The 26407-nt window shown below is 41.5% G+C and overlaps 1 protein-coding gene across 21 annotated transcripts in view; it reads left to right on the top strand.

The window, feature by feature from the left end:
- KIAA1217 (KIAA1217 ortholog) overlaps positions 1-26407 on the top strand; it is a 498057-nt gene that overhangs the window by 368390 nt on the left and 103260 nt on the right. For all 21 annotated transcript variants that reach the window (XM_037740967.1, XM_017535541.2, XM_017535540.2 and 18 more), the window contains 2 exons: positions 15790-15988; positions 20831-20924. In XM_037740967.1, the coding sequence (XP_037596895.1) occupies positions 15790-15988; positions 20831-20924 (293 nt within the window). The remainder of the gene's footprint in view (positions 1-15789; positions 15989-20830; positions 20925-26407) is intronic.

Raw genomic sequence — 26407 nt, 5'->3', positions numbered from 1 at the left:
GCTGGCCATATTTCCAACTCTGTTGACTCCTTCAATAGATTGGGGGAACGAAAAAGCAAGGAGTGAAATTCGAGTGTTCCTGAATCTCTCTCCATAGCTGCCCGAGACCAGTGTTGCCTTTGAAGGAGGCACTCATACTTGAAGGCCACATGAAAGAATGCGCCCCTAACTCTGAGGACTCACAGTTGTGGGCTGGATCAGGAAGGGTCCCCCCCACACACATCCAAGCCTGCAGCAAGCCACCTTCCCTCCTCTTCATACTCCCTCCAGCTCCCTTCCGCTTTGCAAGGAGGCTCAGGCACACACAAAGACCAGTCATTCACAGACTGATGGGAATTGTTCCCCTAAAATATTCCCCTGAGAGCATAGACTGATGCAGACTAGAATTGCTGGGACAGGGAACCCCTGTGGAGGGCTGGGCATTGAGACACAGTGCAGAGGAAGGAGACAGTGGTGTGAAGTCTACGAATGGGGGTGAGAAAAGGGAAGAGGTGGGAAGAAGTGGTACCCGAGGATAAGACTTTATGGAATCTAAGCATCCCACATTTACTATTTTTAAAAATGAGCTTGAAAAATAGGGTGTTCATCCTATGAAATGGAATCCCACATGCACAGGTCTGCTAACACTGGTTTACATTTGTTGTCAAAGAATGGCTTGATTTTTTTTTTTTTTTTGTAATTAACATAAACAGAGTAAAAGTATAAAGCAGCACCATTTTTTTTGTTTGTTTGTTTTCTTTTCCTTTCCTTTCTTTTCTTTTTTCTTTTCTGAGACACAGTGTTGCTCTGTCACCCAGGCTGCAGTGCAGTGGTGCAATCATAGCTCACTGCAGCCTCCCTCGTAGCTGGGACTACAGGCGTCTGCCACCACACCTGGCTAATTTTTTTTACTTTTAGTAGAGACAATCTCACCATATTACGCAGGCCTGTCTTAAACTTCTCGCTTCAAAGGATGCTTCTCCCTACTCAGCCTCCCAAAGTTCTGGGAATACTGGTATGAGCCACCTCGCCCAGCCAACACTGTTCATTTCACTTAAAAAGTAGTTCCCCCTGGAAATTCCTGGGATCCTGACTTTAGTTTACCAGAGTGGAAAAGCTAATCAGGTTGATACATCTCCAGTGTCTTTCTTCTCCTACTTGAGGACCAAACAGGTGGTACCTTTTCAAGCAGAATAATTTTTTCCTAATAGTAGAAAATAAATGTTGAACAATAAAATTCATATACTTCACATTGAGGCTTTCCTAATCTACTTGCAAATTATATAAAAATTAGCATTTCATGCTGAAACTTTTCTAAAGATATATTCACTCCTCTGTAATAACTACTGGTTATCATTATGTAAAATACTAATACTTTAGCACACAAGAAAAATTTTAGATTCACTCAGGCAGTTTCTCACTAAAGTCCATAATCTCTGTGCCTAAATCTGCTAATCACTGTGATTGAAGAAAATGCAGGAAGTATAAATCTCCTAAGGGGCAGTGTTTATAACCTTTTTTTTTAAATTACATTCGGAGTCTTTTTGATAGTTTGAAAACATGCATTGAAAATTGTTTCATATCCCTAAAAGGCCATTTTTTTCCCCCTGGGGCCACAATTATTGAACTTTTACATTTTTGTTCTTATCATTAAGAAAATCTCTGCTGGACATGGTGGCTCACCCCTGTGATCCCAGCACTTTGGGAGGCTGAAGCAGGCAGATCACCTAAGGTCAAGAGTTTGAGACCAGCCTGGCCAACATGCTGAAACCCCGTCTCTACTAAAAATACAAAAATTAGCTGGGCGTGGTGGTGTGTGCCTGTAATCCCAGCTACTTGGGAGGCTGAGGTGGGATAATTGCTTCAACCTAGGAGGTGGAGGTTACAGTGAGCCAAGATCACACCACTGCACTCCAGCCTGGGTGGCAACAGAGTGAGACCCATCTCAAAAAAAAAAAAAAGAAAAGAAAATCTCTATCCCGTTCTTTATGACCTTTGCTCTTTGCTTTGTAATAAAATTTCTACAACCACTCATCACAAGCTAAGGGAAACTTCCAAAGTCCCATAACTACATCCAGATTTGGCCTCTTGAGTCAGATCTGAGGGCTCTGTGGAAGGGGAACTAATAAGACAGGTCTCTTTTGTCACTTTTATAGTGATTTTTCTTTAATTTTTTGAATGGAGAAAATACAGAAAACATAATACAATAAAGAGATGTTAGTGTCTGTTGAATGTCTGAGAAGCAGAATGGCACAGTGGTAAAGATGATAAGCTAGGTAAGTCACACAACTTACATCTCTTTGCCTCAGTGTTCCTCGGCTGTGAAATGGGGATAATAGTAATGACCTCATAGAGAAGGTTAAATGAATTAATATGTGGAGGAGTTTGGATCAGTGGTTGGCACATAGCAAGTGCTACATAGGTTTTTGTCAGATTTTTTTTGTTTGTTTTTTGTTTTGTTTTGTTACTGTTCTTTTTATTTATTTTTTATTTATTTTTTTTATTGTACTGTAGGTTCTGGGGTACATGTGCAGATCATGCAGGATTGTTGCATAGGTACATACATGGCAAGGTGGTTTGCTGCCTCCTTCTCCCCGTCACCTGTATCTGGCATTTCTTTCCATGTTATCCCTCCTTAACCTCCCCACCCCCTGCTGTCCCTCTCGTACCCACCCAACAGACCCCAGTGTGTGATGCTCCCCTCCCTGTGTCCATGTGTTCTCATTGTTCAACACCTGCCTATGCGTGAGAACATGCGGTGTTTGATTTTCTGTTCTTGTGTCAGTTTGCTGAGAATGATGGTTTCCAGATTCATCCATGTCCCTACAAAGGACACGAACTCATCGTTTTTTATGGCTGCATAGTATTCCATGGTGTATATGTGCCACATTTTCCTTGTCCAGTCTATCATGGATGGGCATTTGGGTTGGTTCCAGGTCTTTGCTATTGTAAACAGTGCTGCAGTGAACATACGTGTGCATGTGTCTTTATAACTGAAGGATTTATAATCCTTTGGGTATATACCCAGTGATGGGATTGCTGGGTGAAATGGAATTTCTATTTCTAGATCCTTGAGGAGTCGTCTTTGTCACATTTTAAAAAGAAAAACATGTTTCTATAATTGCTTGAGCCCTTTTACACTTTAAAAGCAAAATATGGTAAAACTCCATGTACTTTCTTTCCCCATCCTTTCCCAGAGCTAACCATGTGCTGGAATTGGAGGGTGTAACTGCCATTCAAATTTTGGGCTTCTGCTGTAACTCACAATGTGTATTCTTGTTTTGTGTTTTATAAAGCTTTACATAAATAGGATCATACTGCACATATCCTTTTGTAAGTTTCTGCGTTCACTCAGCATTATGTTTTTGAGATTTATCCATGTTGATATAGATAGTTCTAGTTCATAATTTGTTACTGCTGTTTACTGTTCCATTGTACAAATAAACCACTGAGAACAAGCAGATGACAAATGGAGCTGCAATGAGCACTGTGGAATAAGTGCCCACATATGAGATTCTCTGTGATGGTCAGCTTAAAAGACATAGCTAGGTATGGGAGACATCTCTTCAACCTTGTCAGGTGTTTTGTAGTGATTATGCAAATTTACACCCTCACCAGCAATGAATAACAGGCTCTATTTTCTCACGTTCTCACCAGTACTTGAAGCTATTAGATTTTCTGACTTTTGCCTTTGTGATGGGGATAAAATAGTATGTCACTTTTTTCATTTTTATGTCCATAATTACTAATTTATTGGCCACTGGAATTTCCTTCTCATTGAATTGCCTATTTATATCCATTTTTGGATATTCATTATTGCCCACTTTCTTACTGCTTTATAAAGGTTCTCGAATTATTCTGAATGCTAACCTTGGTAGAGCGTGTGAGTTGTAAACATGTTCTCTCTGACTGTGGTTTGTCTTCATTACTTTGTTTACAATATCTCTTATAGTTCAAAATACTCATTTCATTGTAGTCTAATTAGGCAATATTTTCCAGTATAGTTTATGATTTTTGTTTCTTTTTAAAATCCTTCCCTGTACCAATACGCTGGGAGACACCACCATGTGGTGTTTTCAGTTTTTTGTTTATGTGAAGTTTCAGAGTTGAGCTTCTCACATGTATGTCTTTGGTCCATCAGGAATTGATTTTACTTATGGTGTAAGAAAGGGAGGTATTTTTTACTTTTTCCATATGGAAAACCAATTTTCCTGACACTATTTATTGAACAGTCATTTCCCCGGGTTTGTATGACCACTTCTGTCATATATCAAGCTCTCACAAAGCCTGCGTCTTTGTCTAGGCTCTCTGTTTCGCTATGTAGTCCTATTTGTCCTATCCCTGTGCCAAGCCACACTGTATTAATGCTGCTGATATCTGGCAGAGCCAGTACTCCCGCTCATTATTGTGGGGTTCTTTCGTTGTTTTTGTTTTTGTTTGGTTTGGTTTTTTTTTTTTTTTTCAGACAGTCTTGCTCTGTTACCCAGACTGGAGTGCAATGGTGTGATCTCAGCTCACTGTAACTTCATGCCTTCTAGGTTCAAGCAGTTTTCCTGCCTCAGCCTCTCAAGTAGCTGGGACTATAGGCATGTGCCACCATACCTGGCTAATTTTTGTATTTTTAGGAGAGACAGAGTTTCACCATGTTGGTTAGGCTGCTCTTAAACTCCTAACCTCAGGTGATCCACCCACCTCGGCCTCCCAGAGTGCTGGGATTACAGACGTGAGCCACTGCACCTGGCCGTAAGTGGTATATTTTTATTAAACTGTATTCTCTATTTTTTCCAGTATTTCAGGTTGCTGTCGATCCTAGGTATTGATCCTATATCATTCAGTCATACTGAATAGTTCTAATAGTGTATCTACAGGTTTCCTTACATTATTGTATCATCTATAAACAAGTACCATTTCGGTTATCTCTTTTTAATACGTATGCCTTTATTTCTTTTTCTTATGTTAACTGTGCTGGCAAGTTCTTCAGGTACAGTGACAGCAGAAATTTCAGATTTTAAAACAATTCTCTAACATTTCATCATTAAGCATGATACTTGTTTGAGGTTTTTGCTGAGCAGTTAGGAACATTCTTTTTAATTCTTAAATTACTGGTTTTTAAAAAAATTATGAATGTGTGTTGGATTTTTCTTAACATTTAGCTGACTCTGTTAAGATGAGTGTATAGTTCTTTTATTTATTTTTATTGCAGAAAATGTTAGGGCTAGACTGTCTAATGTTAAACCATCCTTACATTCCTGAGATAAATTATTTTAGATCATGATGTATTTGTTCATATATTGCTATATTTGCTTTACTAATATTTAGGGCTTTGCATTTTAATGTAAAATCCCTTCTTATTCTATATATTCATCTGTTCTCATGCTGTTAATAAAGACATATCCTAGATGGGGTAATTTATAAAGAAAAGAGGTTTAATGGACTCACAGTTCCACATGGCTGGGGAGGCCTCACAATCATGGCGGACAGCAATGAGGAGCAAAGTTACGTCTTACATGGTGGCAGGCAGAGAGAGAGTTTGTGTAGGGGAGCTCTCTTTTATAAAACCACCATCTCATGAGACTTTTTCACTATCACAAGAACAGCATAGTAAAGACTCACCCCCATGATTCATTACCTCCCACCAGGTCCCTCCCATAACACATGGGAATTAGGGGAGCTACAATTCAAGATGAGATTTGGGTGGGGACACAGCAAAACCATATAATTCTATTTGTCTAATATCCAGGTTTATACTAGCCTTATAACATGAATTTATATTACAATATTTGATTTAAACCACAGCTCACTTTAAGTGTAAGAGAGAATTCAGTTACAGTTGTAGCATAGTCACAATTAGAATCATGTTCACAGAATTTTCTTATAATATTTTCTCCTTTAATTGTTGAGTGACCTTTGAGATGAAAATGAGGACTCAACTGATGTGGCTACAAGTTCTGTTGTAACTTTGCATTATAGCTTCTTCATGGACAAGTTTCTAAATATCCATGCAAAGGGACAAGAAGACCTATTTGGTATGATCAGGATCACAGCACTGGAAATCAGCATCTTTCACACAGTCTGAATTCCAGAAGTCATCAATCAAATTCTTCCAGCCATTTTTAAGATAAATGCCTTGGGATGCTTATTTCAATGATGTTATCATTTCACTTGAATTCCAATTGCACCAATTTGTCTAAAACAAAACAAAGTTAAAGGGGTAAGCCCCAAGGCTTTCTGTTGAGAATGAGTGCCTCCTACCAGAATTCTGCCCAGTGGCTGCCATCTGTCAGGTGGTTATGGGGGACAAAGCTCTATCACATATTACTTCCCATAGATCTGCCTTTTAACATGTTCTTTCAGGGTGCTAATGTAGGTTGCCCACACTTATGAATCTTTAAAGCACTCTTTTTTTAATTAGAGTCTTAGTTTGTCACCCAGGTTGAAGTGCAGTGGCATGCTCTCAGCTCACTGCGGCTGCTGCCTCCCAGGTTCAAGTGATTCTCCTGCCTCAGCTTCCCAAGTAGCTGGGATTACTGGCACACACCACTATGCCCAGATAATTTTTGTATTTTTAGTAGAGACGGGGTTTCACCATGTTGCCCAGGCTAGTCTCGAATTCCTAACCTCAAGTGATCCGCCCACCTTGGTCTCCGAAAGTGCTGGGATTACAGGCATGAGCCACTCACTGGGCCTAAAGCACATTCAAAACTGGGATTTAGCTTAACGTTACTATTGCCTGGAATTTCTCAGGCCTTCATAAAAATTCATTCAGAGACTGGCAAAGTCTTACAGTGTCTTCAAGTATCAGGTCACAAAGTGAAATAAGAAAATGACTGATAGATCCTTCTTGAATGCAGCAAAAATTTGGTGTTTACCCAATTCAAGATAAAAACAGTGAAATCCAAGAGTAAAATTATTCCAAAAAAATTTTGTTTTAAATCCAGGCTTTTTGCAGAGAATGAATTTTCTATTATTTTTTTGTTCTTCACAAGGCAACTGTCATCATTCTGCTTTGTCACCTACTTGAAAAGCTATCCTATAGGAAGGGACTTAGCAGCGGGAGTGTTCTCTCCGGGATTTGAGAAGTTACTGATATCAGAAGGTATCCTAGAGCCATTTGAGGAACACACACACCCTTATTCAAACCGCTGCTGTGTTTGAGACAAAATGTCAGCTGGTGTCACGTATGCATTGCTAACTTCTGAAGAATTGTGCCATTTATGGAACCACTGCAGGGGTTAGAACACAGAGGGAGACCAGAAAACACCTCCAAGAAGAAAGAGATTGAGACTCTTTTGATTGCTTTTGTACCCGCCAGTTCCTGGCATAGACCTGGCATAAGATGGGAACTTGTCTAGTGAATGAATGAATGAAGTCATTTCTACAGGTGCCTCTAGGGCACCTCTAAGTACATTATATTCTTTCTGTTTTTGTTTTGTTGGTGGTGGTGATGGTGGTGGGGGGTTCTTTTTGTTTTTGTTTTTCGAGAAAAAGTATCACTCTGTCATCAGGTTGGAGTTTAGTGGCACGATCTCGGCTCACTGCAACGTCCGCCTCCTGGGTTCAAGCAATTCTTGTGCCTCAGCCTCCCGAGTAGCTGGGATTACAGGCACGTACTACCACGCCAAGCTAATTTTTATATTTTTAGTAGAGACAGGGTTTCACCATGTTGGCCAGGATGGTCTCCATCTCCTGACCTCGTGATCTGCATTCCTCAGCCTTCCACAATGCTGGAATTACAGGGGTGAGCCACCACACCTGACCTCTTTTTAGTTTTAAATCTTAAGAGTCTTGAATACAATCTCTTAAGGAAACACTATTATGTTAACTGTACTAGAATCTTTTGCCTACCTTAAATATCAATGTCTTCCCCATTTCAGATGCCAATGTACATTCTGCCAACTACACTGAAAGTTTTATTTGAACAACCCTTGGCTTATCTCCTCTGGCTTCAAAAATTACCCAGTTAACTGAGCAAGATTCCTAACTGGCCAGTCTGTTTAGCTATTTTGTAGACGGAAGTTTTAGATTTTAGTGTGGAAGTTGCCTTTGAAGATTATCAAATCAAAACATCCTTATTTTAGAAAGAAGATATGGAAAATCTTAAGGAAATCTGAATGAACTTACCACTCTTAACACTCTGGTATATAGTCATCAGGTAGGTAGGTAGGCTCACCGTGAACCTAATGAAACCAAGGTCCAGGCCTCTCTAAATATAAATAATCCCCTCGGTTTATATTTCAAATGTTGTATTCTTATTCTTAAAGAGGCCCCTCAAAATTATGTAAGCTTCAGACCTCACAAAACATGGAGACCATCACTGTCCTCAAGGTGATTAATTGATTTCTATAAACCTAGCTCCTTTCTGTTTTATAATACACTGTCACTTAATAAAATATAGTTTTTTCTCACTGCCGTATTGTCTTTCAATTCCTTTTAGTAATTGTTGAGTGTTCCAGTGAATAGATTTATTAAGTGAGCTACTTATTAAATCAATCCTCTATTGTTGGACATTCTCCCTCGCCCTATATTATTCCCACAAATGATACATCATGGAGCACCTTGGTAAGGATGTCATTGTGCCTAAATGTGTGAAAGTTGAATTACTACCTCAAACCATGTGTGCATTTTGGGGGCTTTTGACACATTGACAAATAGCCTTTCAGAGAAATGGTGCTGGCTTACTTTCCCAACAGTGATACGTGGGAGTACCCATTTTCCCACCCCTTGTCAGCACCATTTATTGTATCAACCTTTGCCAATGTCATGTGTATAAAAATTTGCCTTGCTATTTTAATTTTAATGTTTTTCTTAAGGTGAAAATTTATTTCCCATCAGAAAATGCTGTAAGAGTCCTTTACATATTTAAGGCATTAGCCATTTGCCATTGGTATTGCAGATGGTGATCTGCATAATCCTAACATGGATGTGGAGAAACTGAGGCATTTAGTTTATTTGGAATTGTCACCATCACCTGCCTGCAGAAGATGCCCTTCAGAGAAAATGGTATTGCCATTCCAGAAAGCAAGCATACATCATATTAACTTGGCCACAATACAGAGATAATTTAATGTGTTTCAACGAAAGGTATCTGAGTGTGTACTAGGTACCTAACTCTGTACCGTCTTACCATCTGATGAGGAAAACTGTATACAATGAACCATAGTGGAGGATTAAAAGCCATGCTTGCAGCCTGGCATGGTGACTCACACCTGTAATCCCAGCACTTTTGGAGGCTGAGGCAGGTGGATCACCTGAGGTCAGGAGTTCAAGACCAGTCTCGAACATAGCGAAACCCCATCTTTACTAAAAAAAATACAAAAATCAGCTGGGCATGGTGGCACATACTTTCAGTCCCAACTACTCAGGAGGCTGAGGCAGGAGAATTGCTTGAACCCAGGAGGCATGAGGTTGCAGTGAGCCGAGATCACGCCATTGCACTCCAGCCTGGGCAACAGAGCAAGACTCCATCTCAAAAAAAAAAAAAAAAAAAAAAAGCCATACATAGGCAAGGTAAATTAATTCTTTTATTCTTAATGAAGAAATGATGGAGTAGCAATGGATTGTTCAGAGGACTTGATGTGCATTTGAAGCAAAGAGGTGGTGAGAAGCCCGTGGCGTGGCATGTGGGATGAATGTGCACCGCAAGAAGTGCAGGCTCCCTGTGGTGCCCTAGCAAAGTGGGACGCTTTGGAAAAATAAGGCAAGAAGAGGAGTTGAGGTCACATGGTGAATATCCTTGGATACCATGCTAAGATAAAGATATTTTAGAAGATGTCCCACATTCTGGAACCGATTCTGAGACGAAAAAGATAATGAAGATGTGTGGGCACAAGTGTGACCTGCCAACGGCACCCTGCTTTTTGTAAAATGTGAGTAAGAGATCTTGGTTAAAATCCACGTTGCCTTTGCAAAGCCATGGAGGTGAAAGAACGCTTCACTGTTTAGGTTTCTCAGGAGGATACTGAGCATTGCAAGGTTCATGTCCACACTCACTCTGGCGCAGCTTTCAGAGCTCAGCGCCTCCCCCTCCCTCCCCACACCCCCACCCAGCATGTCGTTCGATTCTAACCCTGTGATGGCATTCCCTTCAGTTAAGGTAAAGACGGGAATCTTTTTTCTGAGCTGTACCCAGCACGCCTCAACACCTTCAAGCAGATGGTCAGTCTAAAAGTGTGACGACAGCTCAGGTCGCCCTGAGAGGATGCTTGTAGGAGATGGACAGAGCTAAATGCAGGATTTCGGGAGCAATGCTTCAAGAGAGAGAGCATGGCATCTATGGATTTGGCCAAAGTGGATATATAGTTTAGTGATGAGTTGTAACTTTTAGGCAGCTTGCTTGGACCTTCTGAGCTTTTATTTCCCTATCTGTGAAATGGGCTCATAGTATCCATCTGACAAGAGATACTATGCTGATGAGATGAAATACACACACACTGTTTCTGATACACAGCAGGCATCTATAAATGCATTTCTCTCATCCTCACTCATCCCTTCTTCTTCAAAAAGGAGTTTGGGATGCAGAGTCCCTGAGACAACCTCTGGGAATCTGAGGCAGCCAGCACTAACTTGGAGTGAGGGAACCTGTGCCAAAGCACACAGAATCTCTAGAAACCATGTGGGTTTTCTTTATCACCATGCCAATAAAACGCCATCGGATGTTAAGAGAATTCCTTCTGAGTCTAAGCATTTCTAAATACCTTTCCTGGACTGAGAAAGTAAACCGTGTAAAAGTCAAGCATGAAAAGACCATTCTGTTGGCAAAGGCATCTTTCCCATCCTCTCTGGCTTGTCACGTTCTGTGACTGGACTCGTGCACCCAGCTGGCAGCTGCACCAGCCAGACCCTGAGGTAACTCTAGTTTAGGCCCACTTTTTTCCTACTCCAAAGCCTACAAATTCTATTTCAAGCACACGCATGTACAGAATGCAGATGTGGGGATGAAAACCAGACCATCTGGGGGAGCCAAGCTGCGATACTTAACTGTTCGGAGGCCATTAGTGGCCTTTCTGCAGTGACCTCGCCCAGGCATGGCTGGATCATGGACCTCAAGAGTGGTTTTGGCTTTTGATATAGCATAGCAATCACATGGGACAATCACCACACCTCCCACTTGGGGCCAAAACATTGCATGATCTGTGATCAGACAGGCTTAAAAGGTATTCTCTGCATTCTGAGAAATGTGTAACAGCATGGAGATTCTGGAAAACTAGTTCCCTGAAAAAGCTGAGGGTCAACACAGGTGGAGAGGGGACATGGAGCTCTTATGCCTGACATGAAAGGACTGCTCTAGTCAAGGAAACAGCCACTTCAGAATGTATTTCTACTGTGGACACACACCAGAGGCAAGGTTACTAGGCTGGTTACATCATCTAGCAAAAGCTCGGATAGACCCACAAATGAGACATTCCTTTTCAATGACTAATAAATCATTCATTCATTCAACAAATATTTATTGAGAACCTACTTCATAACTTGTAGTCTAATAGGTACTAAGGATACAGTTGCAAACAACAAAAACTTAAAAAAAAAAAATCCCTTAGCCCCAGCTACTCAGGAAGATTACTTGAGGCCAGGAGTTTGAGGCTGCAGTGAGCTATGATCACACCACTGCACTCCAGCCTGGGTGACGGAGCAAGACCCCATCTCTTTAAATATAAAAAATAAAAAATCTCTGAGCTCATGAAACTTACATGTTAGCAAGAGAAACTGATCATAAGCATAAGCAATATCATGAATTACAATATGAATTATAACATATAGTAGAAAATGCTAAGAAACAGACATAAAGCAAAAATGAGAGTATGAAATAGTAGGGAGAATGAATACTAAAATTCTAGCCAAGGGGGCCACAGAATGCTTCACTGAGAAACCAACTTTAATAGAAAACTGACTGATGGTTTGGATAGGTTTAGACCTAGATCAAAAATATTTATCTCTAGGTTTTCAAAGGCATTGCTCCATTATCTCTTGGTTTCTGAAGTTGCTGCTGAGAAAGCTAATGGCATTCTGGTAACTGATCCTTCCTATGTGATGTTTTACCTGTTCCGAGAGCTTTTAGGATTTTCTGTTTTCCTCCTGTCCTCTGGAATGTCTCAGTGACAAATCTGTGTGTTGAACATTTCATGAAGTTTTACAATCTGCTATCTCATGTCCTTCAGTTTACAGGGAAAAAAGAACATTCTTATAATATTGTTTTGAAAAACTCTGTTTTTTTCTGATCTGTTTTACCCAAATCTTCATTACTGGAGATCTTGGTGCTCTGACATCATTATATTTTTCATATTGCTCTTCTCTCTTTTCCCATCTCTCAGTCCTTTTTGTTTGCTTGTTTGTTTGTTTTGTTTTTTTGGCTCCACTTTCTGAGATTACATCAACTTTTTCTTCTTCACTGAATTTTTAAATTCTGCTTTCATGGTTCCCAGAGTCTGGTCTTATCCTCCAAACACTCCCCCTTTTACTGGACTGTTTGGTCTCTTCTGAGTTTCTTCTTCCTGTTTCTTTGAGTGTTTTCATTTGTGTTAGAAGCTTTTATTAAAGTGTTTGTGAAATCTTGGGAGTCAGCTAATGCATGAATGAGGCATGGTTGTAATATTGGGAAGTTTTATACATGGGTCCGGCTGCTTCACTATGGGGTGACCAAACAGAAGCTGAATATGACCCTCAAAACTCTGTCAGGGCAGGCGCCGTGGCTCATGCCTGTCATCCCAGCACTTTGGGAGTCCAAGGTGGTTAGATTGCTAGAGCTAGGAATTCAAGACCAGCCTAGGCAACATGAAAAAGCCCCATCTCTAAAACAAAATACAAAAAGTTATCTGGGTATAGTGGTGCACTCCTATGGCCCCAGCTACTCGGGGGTCTGGGGCAAGAGAATCAGTTGAATCTGTGAGGTTGGGGCTGCAGTGAGCCCTGATCATGTCACTGCACTCCAGCCTGGGTGACAGAGCAAGACCCTGTCTTTCACATACACACAAAAGTCTGTCTCTTCTCATGGATCGGTCAGCATTCCTAGAGGGGACCCTCCAGTATCCTGACTAAGGTGCTAGCCCCTTTTCCAGCATTCGGTTGGAGGGCACATCAGCCCTCTCCCCTACTCCTGATCAGCCCGAATCCAGTGTGTCTCGTGTGGGCTCTTCCATCTTCTGTGGATGTGATGTGTGGCTACTTGGCTGAGTGCGGCTGGGAAAAGAGATGGGCATTTGCTACATCACTGGTCCCCAACCTTTTTGGCACCAGGGACCGGTTTTGTGGAAGACAATTTTTTCATGTACAGGGTTGCGGGGAGATGGTTTCCTGATGATTCAAACACATTAGATTTAGCATGTACTTTATTATTATTATTACCGCTTTGTAATATATAATGACATAATTATACAACTCACCATAATGTAGAAGCAGTGGGATCCCTGAGCTTATTTTCCCGCAACTAGTCAGCTCCATCTGGAGGTGATGAGTGACACTGACAGATCGTCAGGCATGGGATTCTCATAAAGAGCGCGCAACCTAGATCTTGCACATGCGCAGTTCACAGTAGGGTTCACGCCCCTGTGAGAGTCTTACGCTGCCGCTGATCTGACTGGAGGCGGCGCTTAGGGAGTGGGGAGCGGCTGTAAACACAGATGAAGAATCCCTCGCTCACCCATCACTCGCCTCCTGTTATGTGGCCTGGTTCCTAACAAGGCAAGGACAGGTACTGGCTTGCGGCCTGAAGGCTAGGGAGCCCTGTGCTACACCATTTTAAAATAAAGTTCCATCAGGCGCCATGCGTCCAACTCACTCTGCCTTTCTACCTTCAGAAGGGTCGGGAGCCCCATCTCCTGAGCTTCCCTGGCTCAGCGTGTTGTACGTTGAGTTATTCTCTCGAAGGTTTAGGTATCAGCTTGCTCTTGTCTGCTTCCTCCCTCATTCCCTTACTTCTTTGATGTATGCTTTGTTCTCCCTTGTTGTCACCGTAATGGCATTTCCGGAGGAAGCAGAGACAAATGTATTACATGAGCTGCCATGTTGAACCGGAAGTCATTCTTGTCTCGATTGAGTTTCTCTTGCCAAAGCTTACTCCAGTGGTAGTAGTTCATCCCAGTAGAGTCTCACAAAAAGCAAGACTGAAATTCAGTGTCAGGATTGTAGATGCCCTGTTTCAGTTACCCGTTTCTGATCACCCTTAGTGACTTCACAGGGAAGTCATTTATTTGCTTATGATTCTGCGATTTAGACACTGCTTGGAGGGAGCATCTCATTTCTGTTGGCATCAGTTGGGGTAGCTCACCTGGGGCTGGGGAGTCCACTCCCAAGATGGCTCATCCACATAACCTCAGTGGTTCCAGCTGTAGAATGGGCCCTTAGATGGGGTGGTTCCTCAGCATGTGACTACCCCCTGTGGCTAGGTTGGACTCCTCAGTAGCTGAGTTCTAAAAGGGAACATCCCATGACCAAGCTCACTAAGAGGACAAACTCCAGGGTATAAAAACATATCAGGCTTTCCTTTTGCATCACACTTACTAATATCCCATTAGCCAAAGCAAGTCACACAGCCAAGCCCCGAATCAATGTGGGACGGCACTGCTCTCCACAGAGGGATGAGGGCTAGGAGGTAGGGTGCGCTGGGGGCCACATACCCCCTGGGAACTCTGGGATCCTGTTCTTCCATTTTATTTCTGAAACATTGAGGTGCCGGATTCTTTTCTTATACATAGTTTAGCATGATATAAACATTCAATAAATATGTATTAGAACCACAGAAATCTTGTCACATTTCCACTGAAACTGTTTCTGAATGGACTAGAAAGATTTAAGCTGTATAGCTTACCCAGGACTGTAATTATTGTATTCCTAGTTAATGAAAAAAAAATTACTCTGTGAGGTCAGACTACTAAATATACCTTTCCAGGGAATTAAGTATTGTCTTTTTTTTTTTTTTTTTTTTTTTTTTTTTTTGAGACAGAGCCTTACTCTGTCACCCAGGCTGGAGTGCAGTGGCATAATCTTGGCTCACTGCAACCTCTGCCTTCCAGGTTCAAGCAATTCTCTTGCCTCAGCCTCCCAAGAAGCTGGGATTACAGGCACCCACCACCACACCTGGCTAATTTTTGTATTTTTAATAGAGGAGACAGTGTTTCATCATGTTGGCCAGGCTGGTCTCAAACTCTTGATCTTAAGTGATCTGCCTGCCTCAGTCTCCCAAAGTGCTGGGATTACAGGCATGAGTGACCACACCTGAGCAAGTATTATCTTTTGCTTTAGGCTACCAGAGGTTAGCTTCTTGAATTCTTCTTTGTTTGTTTTTGAGTCATGGTTTCACTCTGTTACTCAGGCAAGGGTGCAGTGGTGCAATCATAGCTCATTGCAGCCTCCAACTCCTAGGCTCAAGTGTTCTTCCCACCTCAGCCTCCTGAGTAGCTGGGACTACAGGCATGTGCCACCACACCCAACTAATTTTTTAAAAAAAATTTCAAAGAGATGGGATCTCACTATATTTCCCAGGCCAGTCTTGAACCCTTGGCCTCAAGCGATCGTCTTGCCATGGCCTCCCAAAGCACTGGGATTACAGGCATAAGCCATTGCACCCAGCCCTTGAATTTAAAATAGTTGAAAATTAGGCTCTTTAACACCTGCTTGGACTTCAAAGAATGAAAGTGGGTACTTATGCAATAACCAGGCAGTACATTCCTTAGAAATTCCAAACGAAGATCTCTTGTTTCATGCTTGCCAAGCTTGTCCTGAACGTTCCTAAGTGCAGCAGGAAAGAAGTGGCTCAGCTTGTGCTGTGTGTCCCATAAGTCTTGACCTAGGACTAGTAAGTGTTTCCTTTGTGTGCAGGGGTTCTCTATCTCCAGTATGGAGATGAAACCAAGCATCTCAGGATGCCGAATGAAATCACAAGTGCAGACACAATCCGTGCTCTCTTTGTAAGTGCCTTTCCGCAGCAGCTCACCATGAAAATGCTGGAGTCGCCCAGTGTCGCCATTTACATCAAAGATGAAAGCAGAAATGTCTATTATGAATTAAATGATGTAAGGTAAGTTGTGACATCATTTTTTGCCTGCCATATTGCATTAGAGATTTTTTGTTTGTTTCTTTGTTTTGGGGTTTGTTTGGTTTTTTTACCTGCTATATTGCATTTAGAGTGGTTTTTTTCCCCATTATATCACTTTCACAGAGTTTGTACAAAATTCTAATTTCTCTATATTGTAGTGAAGAAAGCAGATTACTTGTCCTGATCAGTAGGCTTATTTCACCCAGTCAGATGATTTCACTATCTGGTTTTCTACAATTCATTTACACGGTATAGTTTATAAAAATGAGGACAAACTCCTCCCCCACAGATTTTTGAATGCTACATCTGAAAAGAACATTAGAAATGATTCCATCCACCATTTTATCTAAGAGTTAGGGAAACTAAGGCCCAAAAAGGTGGTGGAGAGACCTGATCAAGGTCATAAGAGTTGAAGGAAATACTTCATATTAGAGCTTTCCCAATTCCCTCTCAAGTGTTCTTTCCTCCATAGACAGACGCTCTGGATATTTTAGGTAATGATCCTACTGGGTCATTATTTACACATAACAAGTTAGAATAAAAACAGTGGACTGTGTATTATTTTCCACAAGAAAAAAGACTGAGAAGCATCCTCATTTTCCATTCATTTCTTAAATAGTTATCCTTTACCCAAAGATCTTACTTTCCAAGTAGGCTTTCTCCAGGGGTCACAGTTGAATATCCTCCAAAATTAAGCTAAATAGACTCCTGCTATTAATGGTATTGGGAGTAGGTTAGGAAGAAAAGCAGCTCTCTCTCTCTCTCTATTTTTTTTTCCTTTGGCCACCCAGGCTGGAGTGCAATGTTGTGATCTCTGCTCACTGCAACCTCCACCTCCCAGGTTCAAGTGATTCTCCTGCCTCAGCCTCCCAAGTAGCTGGGATTACAGGCACCCACCACTACACCCAGCTAATTTTTTTTTTTTGTATTTTTGGTAGAGAAGGAGTTTCCCCATGTCAGTCAGGTTGGTCTCAAACTCCTGACCTCAAGTGATCCACCCACCTTGGCCTGCCAAAGTGCTGGGATTACAGGCCTGAGCCACCATGCCTGGCCTCATCTCTCCTTTTTTTGAAGACAGGGTTTTGCTCTGTCACCCAGGCTGGACCTTAGTGGCATGATCATGGCTCAGTGCAGCTTCAACCTTCTGGGCTCAAATGATCCTCCCACCTTTGCTTTCTGAGTAGCTGGGACTACCAGCACATGCCACCACATCTGGCTAATTTTTTAATCTTTTGTAGAGACAGAATCCCCCTATGTTGCCCAGGCTGGTCTGAAACTCCTGAGTTCAAGCAATCCTATAGTCTCAGATTCCCAAATGGTTGGGATTACAGCCTGAGACACCACACCCCTCTCAAAAGCATCTTTATTGTCATTTTGGTGTCATGTATACAGCAGAAAGAACTCATTTGATCTGTCCCAACCAAACAACCTAGAAAACAGGACTTTGATCAACACAAGCAAGCAGTTGCTAGTATGGTCTCTAATCATTTTAGAACTCCACAGATTATTTGGTGACTAATCCAGCCATTTCATTTTGTGGAACCAGAAACTCAGATGCATAAAAGCTGAGGGACTTATTCAAGAGCACACAGCCACCTAAGTACCAAGCTCTGCCCCAAACATGGCTGTGCCAAACATGGCTGTTCACATTTCTTGGTCAAGAACTTTTGGATCCCTTCGAATATTTCCTCACCAACTCGTTGGGGACAGGACTTGGGGTTTCTGGGTCCCCACCCTGGGGGAATGGCAAGTTTCTCTGTTTCTTCATCATGGAATTAATGGGTACCACTTTTAAAAAATGTGCCTCTAGTGAATAATAAATGTAAACTGATCTTTATCTACCAATGATCACAAATGACATATTTAGGCATATGCCCAGGTGAATGAGTAATTCAGAGCTTTCAACGCTTGACACATGCCCCAAGGTGTAGATGCTACATCTGTTGCACAACCTTACAGCTTTTTAAAGATGTGTTTAAATATTCATGGGTATCCAAAAATTCATGTTTGTTTTTGAACTAAATTATTAATCAAGCTGTCAGCAAAAGAAATTTTTTGCACTCACAAAGTTTAAACTTGAAACATGAAATAATCACATTATGGTTAAAGACTATGTTTATAGTAATATAATCCCATGTAGTGTTTTTACACGGAGCTGCCAGTTACAACAATCATCTTATATTCTGCATTTGCAATTAGAGGAATTGAAGGACACAGTAATAGCAAGTAAATATGCAACTTAGGGAAGCCACGGTTGATTATGGAGCTCAAGGCTGACGAGGTTATTATGAATAATTGGGCCTTACTGTCTTGCAGCCTATGCAAGGATTTTTATATTACAATGAGTCACCATTTTCTAGAGCCTTTCGCAAGCTTCAAAGTATGGCTACTTTGACTTCTTTTTTCATTACTGGGGAAAGTCGAGAAGTAGTCACAAAATAAGAGAAATGAAAGGGAAGACTAGGAGGAAAAGGTCATGATCATCCTTAATGGAAATCCAGTTGATAGAATAAATGAAACCAGCACTTGAGAGAAGAGACCATCACTTTAAACACTAATAATTCTCAGTCAATATGTTGATATTTGTGAAAATCATGATCTTGTTGATCCATAAGTTGTAGTACTGTTAGCCTGATCTTTTTTTTTTTTTTTTTTTGAGATAAAATCTCCCTCTGTCACCCAGGTTGGAGGGCAGTGGCATGATCTCAGCTGACTGCAGTCATACCTCCTGGGTTCAAACAATTCTTGTGCCTCAGCCTCCTGAGTGGGACTACAGGTGTGCACCACCATGCCCAGCTAATTTTTATATTTTTAGCAGAGGTGGGGTTTCACTGTGTTGGCCAGGCTGGTCTTGAACTCCTAACCTCAAGTAATCTGCCTGCCTTGGCCTCCCAGAGTGCTGGGGTTACAAGTGTGAACCACTGCACCTAGCCTGATAGCCTAATGTTTTTTAAAACCACTCATTTAACATATTTAAGTGGAAAAATCACTGATTCATAAATTTGTAATTTTACTTTTCAGTTACTTAGATTTAATTATTAAAGATGAACCTAAAAATGTTCAAATGAAGACAGTGTTTTTATTTGGTGATGACAATAATGTTTATGCTATGTGAGCACATACATGTCATTTCCAAAGAATTATTCTGTTTCTTTGATTTTATGCATAAAATGCCTCGATTATATCTTATTTAAATGGTAGAAGAAATTTTCACCACCAGCATTATATAAGACAAAAAAATATATATATCATGTAGATTTCAACTGACGACAATGACTTTAATCTTCTAAATTCAGAGACAAATCTCATTGCACACCCTTCAGTGTTTCTGAAGTGCGAGCATATTTGCTAAAGTTGCCTGTTTCATCATTGCATTAGGTGCCTCCTATTTTCCTTAGGGAAATGCTACAGAGAGTTCCAGTCAGAATATTGAGTTGTAAATGTTGCCACCGTAAATCCAATCCAGGCCTTTACTGTTAGTTCATCTCGAATGCATATGTTTCTAAAGTCATGATAAACCAACTTCATGCATTTTAAATACCTCCAGAATCACAGTTAGCCTTTTCCCTGGCTCCCGTGAGGTTTTCTATTTTTTCACATCCTCACTTGGGACTTCTTCCTCTGGCCCAATGGTGAGCTGCTTTAGCGAATCCCCACATCCTTACCTCTGTGAGTCTCCCCTTCATGTTAAACCAGCCCCCTTTAATAACAGGGGCTGCTGGCTCCCCCTGAAGCTGACTTCTAACAAGCTACTGGAGCAACTGTGCAAGCTTGGGCTAGTCATTGCTTCAAAGCAATTACTGGCAGGTATTTAAAGGAGAGAAAAAAGACTAGTCCAAGAATCCTCCACTTCAGTTAAAACAAAAACACAAGCCAGTAATTCCAGCGATTGGGTCAGCCCACTAAATGAGGCTGCACCTGGAGGAGAGGAATTCATCCTCCTGCACACATTTCTCTGAGCTAGCCGAGCTGGCGTTGGAAGGGATCACAGTGTAGACAGAGACAACAGGGCCTTGGGTGGCCCTTCTGGTGATGAAAGCTGAACATGGAGAGAGAAGGACTTCGTAGACATTCATGTGCTCTTCAATAATTTTACGGTAGGCTCTGACCCTGTCTTTTGCTATGGTATCTTCTTGCTCTAAGAGCTGGGGTCAGAGAAAAAAGAATTTATCTGCTGCTGTTTCTTCAGATCCAGCAATTCAATTTGTATATAGAAAAACTACTTTCTAATCCACTGTGGAAGGAAAAAAGGCATGGTAAAGATATTAGTTTATATCTTTGTGGTACTGTTTTGTTTTTTCTTTTTTTTCTGGACTAAAGATACCTTTTCTTTCCCTTGCCGAAAGTGTTTGAAGGCAAAAAAAAAAAAAGAAAAAAAAAATTCTTTCATGTGCATTCATTAGATAAGAAGCGAACCAGGTGTTTGGGAAAAGTAAACAATTAAATATTTAAATATTAACCAAATCTCTTTGAATGTATTGTAAATATTGGAACTTTATTTTTTTTTTAAGTGTTAGCTTTCCATATTCGGAATCTTGAAAGAAAGTTCATGCTACCCAATATTTATGGGTGGGGAGCTGTACTGGAGGAATAATACTTTCCTGAGGAATGAGAAAACGAGAGAAAAGCTGAAGTCATTTTTCTTCTTCTTTTCCTTATTTATAATTGCCTATTTTATGGTCCTGTAACTTTTGACTGGAGTATTGTAGATAGCCTTTGGATTGTCTGTTCATGTTTTTTACCTGATCTTTAAGGGCAGGCTAAGAAAATGGCCAAAGTCAGGCTTCTTTCATCTGCCATAGTTATTGATGTTTTTGATTCCAGGAACATTCAAGACAGATCACTCCTCAAAGTGTACAACAAGGATCCCGCACATGCATTTAATCACACACCAAAAACGATGAACGGAGACATGAGGGTAAGTGTTTCTGTCCTGTTTTGAATTTTATTCAGTGGGTCAATGCCTCGTTCCTCTTGCTTGTACTCCTGATGTAATCATACTCTACAACCAAGTGTTGGGGGGTGCTCCACACTCATCTCACCTGGGGGATCGTTATTTGTTCTTGGTAGAGATTTCCTGGTTATTTAGGACAAAAGGGATTAAAATAAGGCTTGACACATCCTAATTGATCTTTAAGTATGGAGTTATGTCCTCACTTTAAAATTCTGAAAATCTTCCTATAAAAGTGTTCCTAGTCCATAATACATTAACCGGCTCAGAAGATCTCTTGCATTTTTTTCTTCCAATAAAGCAAAACTAACATATAATCAGGCAAACAACAAGATACACAATTGCATGGAAAATCTATTCGTGTTCTTACATTAGCTCTTCCAAGTCCTAACATTCTAGTTCAATTTCTCACCTAATTCAGGGGCTACCCTGGAAGAATTTTGTTGTTGTGCTGTCTTAAATATTATCAGATCTTCTCTGAACCATGTTGAGGGCATAATACAAAAATCTGCATGATTTGGGAACTAAAAATCTCTAGATTTAGATTGTCTCGGGAGATTATCTGAACATTCAAAGCATGCAGGGATGTTTTGAAGGAAAAGGAGAAACTGAAAAAGCAGATTTAAGATCACATTAATGCTGGTCCACTAGAAAGGGATTGAGTTTCTAAAAATAATGCTACATTCCTCTGTAGCAAAAATGGGAGGTAAAAAGAAGATTAGCTTCTCAGCTGTACACCCTCTACACACACACACACACACACACACACACACTCTCTCTCTCTCTCTCTCTCTCTCTCCCCCCCCCCCCTTAGAAGACACTGTGCCATTTTTTCTCATCTTTTCTACAGATTAGCACTTGGCTGGATGTTTAAGTTTAACTAGAAAAAAATAAATGATTACCTTTTATTGCTAAAGAAACCCAGACACTATTCTGTCCTGGAGTTGTAGTTTCGCTTCTGAGTGCGGCTGTCTCTGCTCCTGATAGCACGTATTAGTTTCCTCTTGCTGTTGTAATAAATTATGGCAAATTCAGTGGCTTAAAACCACACAGATTTACACTCTTACAGTTCTGGAGTCTGTGGACTGACATAAGTCTCGCTGATCTGACATAAGGGGTTACCAGCAGGTGTGCATTCTTTTCTGGAGGCCCTAGAGAGAATTCTTTTTTTTCCCCCAGCTTCTAGAGGCCACTGACATTTCTTGGTTTGCTGTCTTCTTCCTCCATCCTCAAAGCCAGCAAGATAGCTTCCCTCTGACCCTGCTTCCGTGGTCACATCTCTAACCCTCCCACATCCACTGTTTTTCAGTTTGTTTGTTTTGAGACAGAGTCTTGCTCTGTTACCAGGCTGGAGTGCAGTAGCGCAATCTCGACTCACTGCAACCTCCGTTGCCTGGGTTCGAGGATTCTCCTGCCTCTGACCCCCAAGTAGCTGGGACTAGACATGCGCACCACCACACCTAGCTAACTTTTGAATTTTTAGTAAAGATGGGGTTTCACCATGTTGGCCAAGATGGTCTCAATCTCTTGACCTCATGATCTACCTGCCTCAACCTCCCAAACTGCTGGGATTATAGCCGTGAACCACCGCACCCAGCCAACTTTTAAAGACACTTGAAGACTTTGAGCCTACCCGATACTCCAGAAAAATCTTTCTCTTTCAAGTTCAGCTGATCAGCAACCTTTACTCTCCCTTTTCCATGTAACTTGATGTAAGTTTGGAGGGCTAGGATGCAGATATCTTTAGGGGACCACCATTCTGCTTTCTATATGGGGTAAATTTAGAACCATAAAAGAGGCCAGTAGATCTAGCTGGAAATGCTGGGAGAAGATCTGTGTCATTCTGGACTGGAATATGAGTGATGACATTGTGGGATCAGAGCCTACACTTCTGGAGGAAAAGGCCTCTCACGTACTCAACTGCTGTTATTTTTATGTCAGAAATGATGTGTGACTTGAATTGAAAGCTGTGTCACTATTTCAGAAATTCTAGGATTTTGAGGTTTATTTCGCCACTTTATATGTAAACCGGAGCCACATGGAGACAGATTGAGTCATGCCAATCGTGAAGCATGGACTAAATATTACAGCACCATTTGCCTTTTATTACTTTCTTATTCTCTTTTGCGGAGACATTCATCAATGTCTTTGCTCCTTGAATATCTGTTTTTGCTATGTCTAGCCTTCACACTGGAGTTCCATGGTGCTGAGAGTTCTGTTCCTGTCACATAGAGCCATTTCCACACAGGTTCCCCAGAATCGCCTCTGAGAATCTTGTTTGTGGCTAGCAGGACCTCTGTTTTAACCCTCCAGCAGCTCTGGTTCCTATGTAAGGACCAGCAGTGAGGATTGAGAGAATCAAATACTGACCATATGATCAAAGCTGATCAGAATGCAGAACACTTGCTATGGGTTTCTGCAGACTGGTTCTGTTTTTACTTGAAGATGAAACCCTGCTGATCCTTTTTTCTGGGTTACCCAGAGCCTACTTTAAACGCTTGTTTTGTGTGTGTCAGAAACTCAACCGTTGTCCCCAAATGAAGGGACAATAACTGTTTACCGTTTAACCAACAGAAAAGCTTTTATGTTTCAATCCCGATTACTTAGAAATGAGAAGTGGAAAGCTGTTTCAAACCCGGCTAGGTGTGATCATGCCTGCAGTTTGCAGCTTGGTTCCTGTTCATAGATTGCAGACACTAAAAGGCATGGAATTCAGCTGCCCTCACCTTTTGGCTCTGCAGGTTGGAATTCTTTTTCCTTTCTTGATGAATGTGGTTGCATTGCCATGAAAGGGCAGGAAGCTTTGCTGAGCCCTGCCTCTGGAGCCCAGCTGCACAACCTGCTGCCGATGGTGGAGAGCAGAAATAGAGGACAGAGCAAGGATCAATTGTTGTAGACTAAACCACACTGCAGGGTGGAGTTAGGAAGTTCCATCCTCCCATATGTTTGCAATGTGAGCGTGGCCATGAAGGAATTCGACGCTAACTGCTCACATGAGTCAGTCACTGCAGTCCTGCCCCTGATGTCATTAGACCTCACTCCCCAGCCTCTGGAGACAACCTGGGACAGACCTCCCAGCTGCCTGCTTATGACCAGTAAACATGCATGTCATGAAAAATATCAGCTGGAATGAACAAAGGGACAGCAACAGTCACACAGGAACTTCTCAGGGGCGCCTGAGACTTTTCTTAAGCAATGAATATAATAGCTTGCCTTTGAAAGAAAAGACAAGGTAAAACTCTCCATCTAAAACAATCGGTCTTCCCAGAGCAGTTTTATGATTGGAAATGTGCTACTTAGAAAGCGTGCTAGACTAGGCCTCAGGATGGGCATGGAATGAACGCATGGTGGGGAAAATGTGTATCTAGATTTTCATCCAGCATCTAGCTGAGCATTTTTGAGGCTGGTCTGTCTAAGGAGACTCGTGGTTCTTGGGTGGAACTCAGCACACCTGGCTCCTGTTTCTCTACCCACCACCCTGATCTAATTTAATTGCATGGCTTTTGTTTCCTTACATCACATAGGAGCTTTGATAATTCAGTTCCTAAGGGACTGAGCTCACCATATGGAACAGGCCCTTTTGCAAAATTTATATATGTACTCACAGCGTTTTAAATTCACAAATGTACAACTCGAAGATGGAACCATTCCATTTCATGACTCTCAAAAAGTACACTTTTTTCCATACCAGCAGTTCGTTGAAGGAATTGGACAATTGTCCTGCTTTCAGGGTGACTTGCTAGTCACCAAAACTGTGGCTCTTTCACAGTGTGGGGGCTTCTCCACCTTCTTCTGTGCTGTAAGACAGCTTTCCAAGATTCTCAGCTCTCATCATTTAACACTCTCCCTCTCCTCTGCTTCCTTTAATTTCTCTTGCCTGTCTTTGATTTTTACTTGTATATGGACAATTGCCAGATTGGCCCTGCCTCTTAAATTATTCCCTAAAACCCAAAGTAATTGCTGCCTCCCAGTCCTCTTCTACTGAGCTTTGTGTTTGACACCAATGAACAGTCTCCTTAGAAATCAGTGGTCTCCATGGCACTGCTGTGTCTAAATTCCTTGTCTGTGTTCACAGACACCTCAGCCTCCCTCATTCCCTAGTTCTTCTTCTTCTTGCCTGTGTTCAAGCAGGCTTCTCTAGTTTTGGTTTTATTTGTTTTGTTTTGTTAAATATGCTCTTTTTATCTGAACCTTTGCACTTGTGATTCTTATCTTAACACTTGTTTGACTATTACATCAATGTGGATGACCACTGAAACCGTATCCTGAGCTCTGCCTCTCTAGAATTCAAGACCCAAATGTTCAGCTTCTAAGTGTCTTCACATGAAGATTATTTCCACAGTTTCCAATGCATTCTGTTGAAGAAAGAATTCCTAATCTTTTTTTCCACTTTATTTATCTTTCTTGATTACCATTTGAAGAATGGAGGGGCTATGATGGCATGTGTGTGTGTGTGTGTGTACAAGCATGTGTGCTTGTGTGTGTGTGCCATGCATATTTTGGAGAATGTGGGAGGAGGAATGTAACGTTATCAGTGATTCTCCTCCTGACTGACCCTTGTTTTTCCATGTATCCAGATGGTCACCAGAGCTCATCCTCTCTACTCTGCAAGGCTTCTTACAGATGACCTTCCTGCCACTGCCTGTACCAATATTCTTACAATAACTAACTTATTTGAGCACTTATTAAGCACTTTTGTGGGATATTTTGGGGGGGGAAGGGAGTCTCTGTCACCCAGCCTGGAGTGGCAGTGGCACAATCTCAGCTCATTGCAACCTCTCCCTCCTAGATTCAAGCCATTCTCCCACCTCAGCCTCCTGAGTAGGTGGGATTACAGGCGTGTGCACTACACCTGGCTAATTTTTGTATTTTTAGTAGAAATGAAGTTTCACCATGTTGGCCAGGCTGGTCTTGAACTCCTGACCTCAAGTGATCCACCTGTCTGAGCCTCCCAAAATGCTGGGATTAAAGGCATGGTCCACCACACCTAGCCAGTAATTTTATTTATTTAATCCTCAAGATAAAATTTTAAGGCAGGTCTTGGTATAAGCCCCCCTATTTACAGATGATGCAATAGCTCCTTATGTTAAGAGGTTTTCCAAGGCCACACAGCCAGAGAGTAGCAGAGCTGATATTTAAGCCAAGACGCCGTAGCTGCCAAAATTAAAGCCTTCATTATTTCTCTACTGAGCCACCTAACAGTTCTTACTTCCCACAGCTCATTCTCCTGTTCTCTTTTTCCAAGTGTCTCAAATTCACTCTCCTTCTCTACATATCTGCCTTTTTTTTTTTTTTGAGACAGAGTCTTGCTCTGTCTCCCAGGCTGGAGTGCAGTGGCACAAACTCAGCTCACTCCAACCTCCACCTCCCGGGTTCAAGCAATTCTCCTGCCTCAGCCTCCTGAGTAGCTAGGACTACAGGTGCATGCCACCATGCCCAGCTAATTTTTT

This window comes from Cebus imitator, unplaced genomic scaffold (genome assembly GCF_001604975.1).
Source record: "Cebus imitator isolate Cc_AM_T3 unplaced genomic scaffold, Cebus_imitator-1.0 Scaffold92, whole genome shotgun sequence".
NCBI classification, from domain to species: domain Eukaryota; kingdom Metazoa; phylum Chordata; class Mammalia; order Primates; family Cebidae; genus Cebus; species Cebus imitator.
This window is presented reverse-complemented; position numbering and strand designations above follow the sequence as displayed.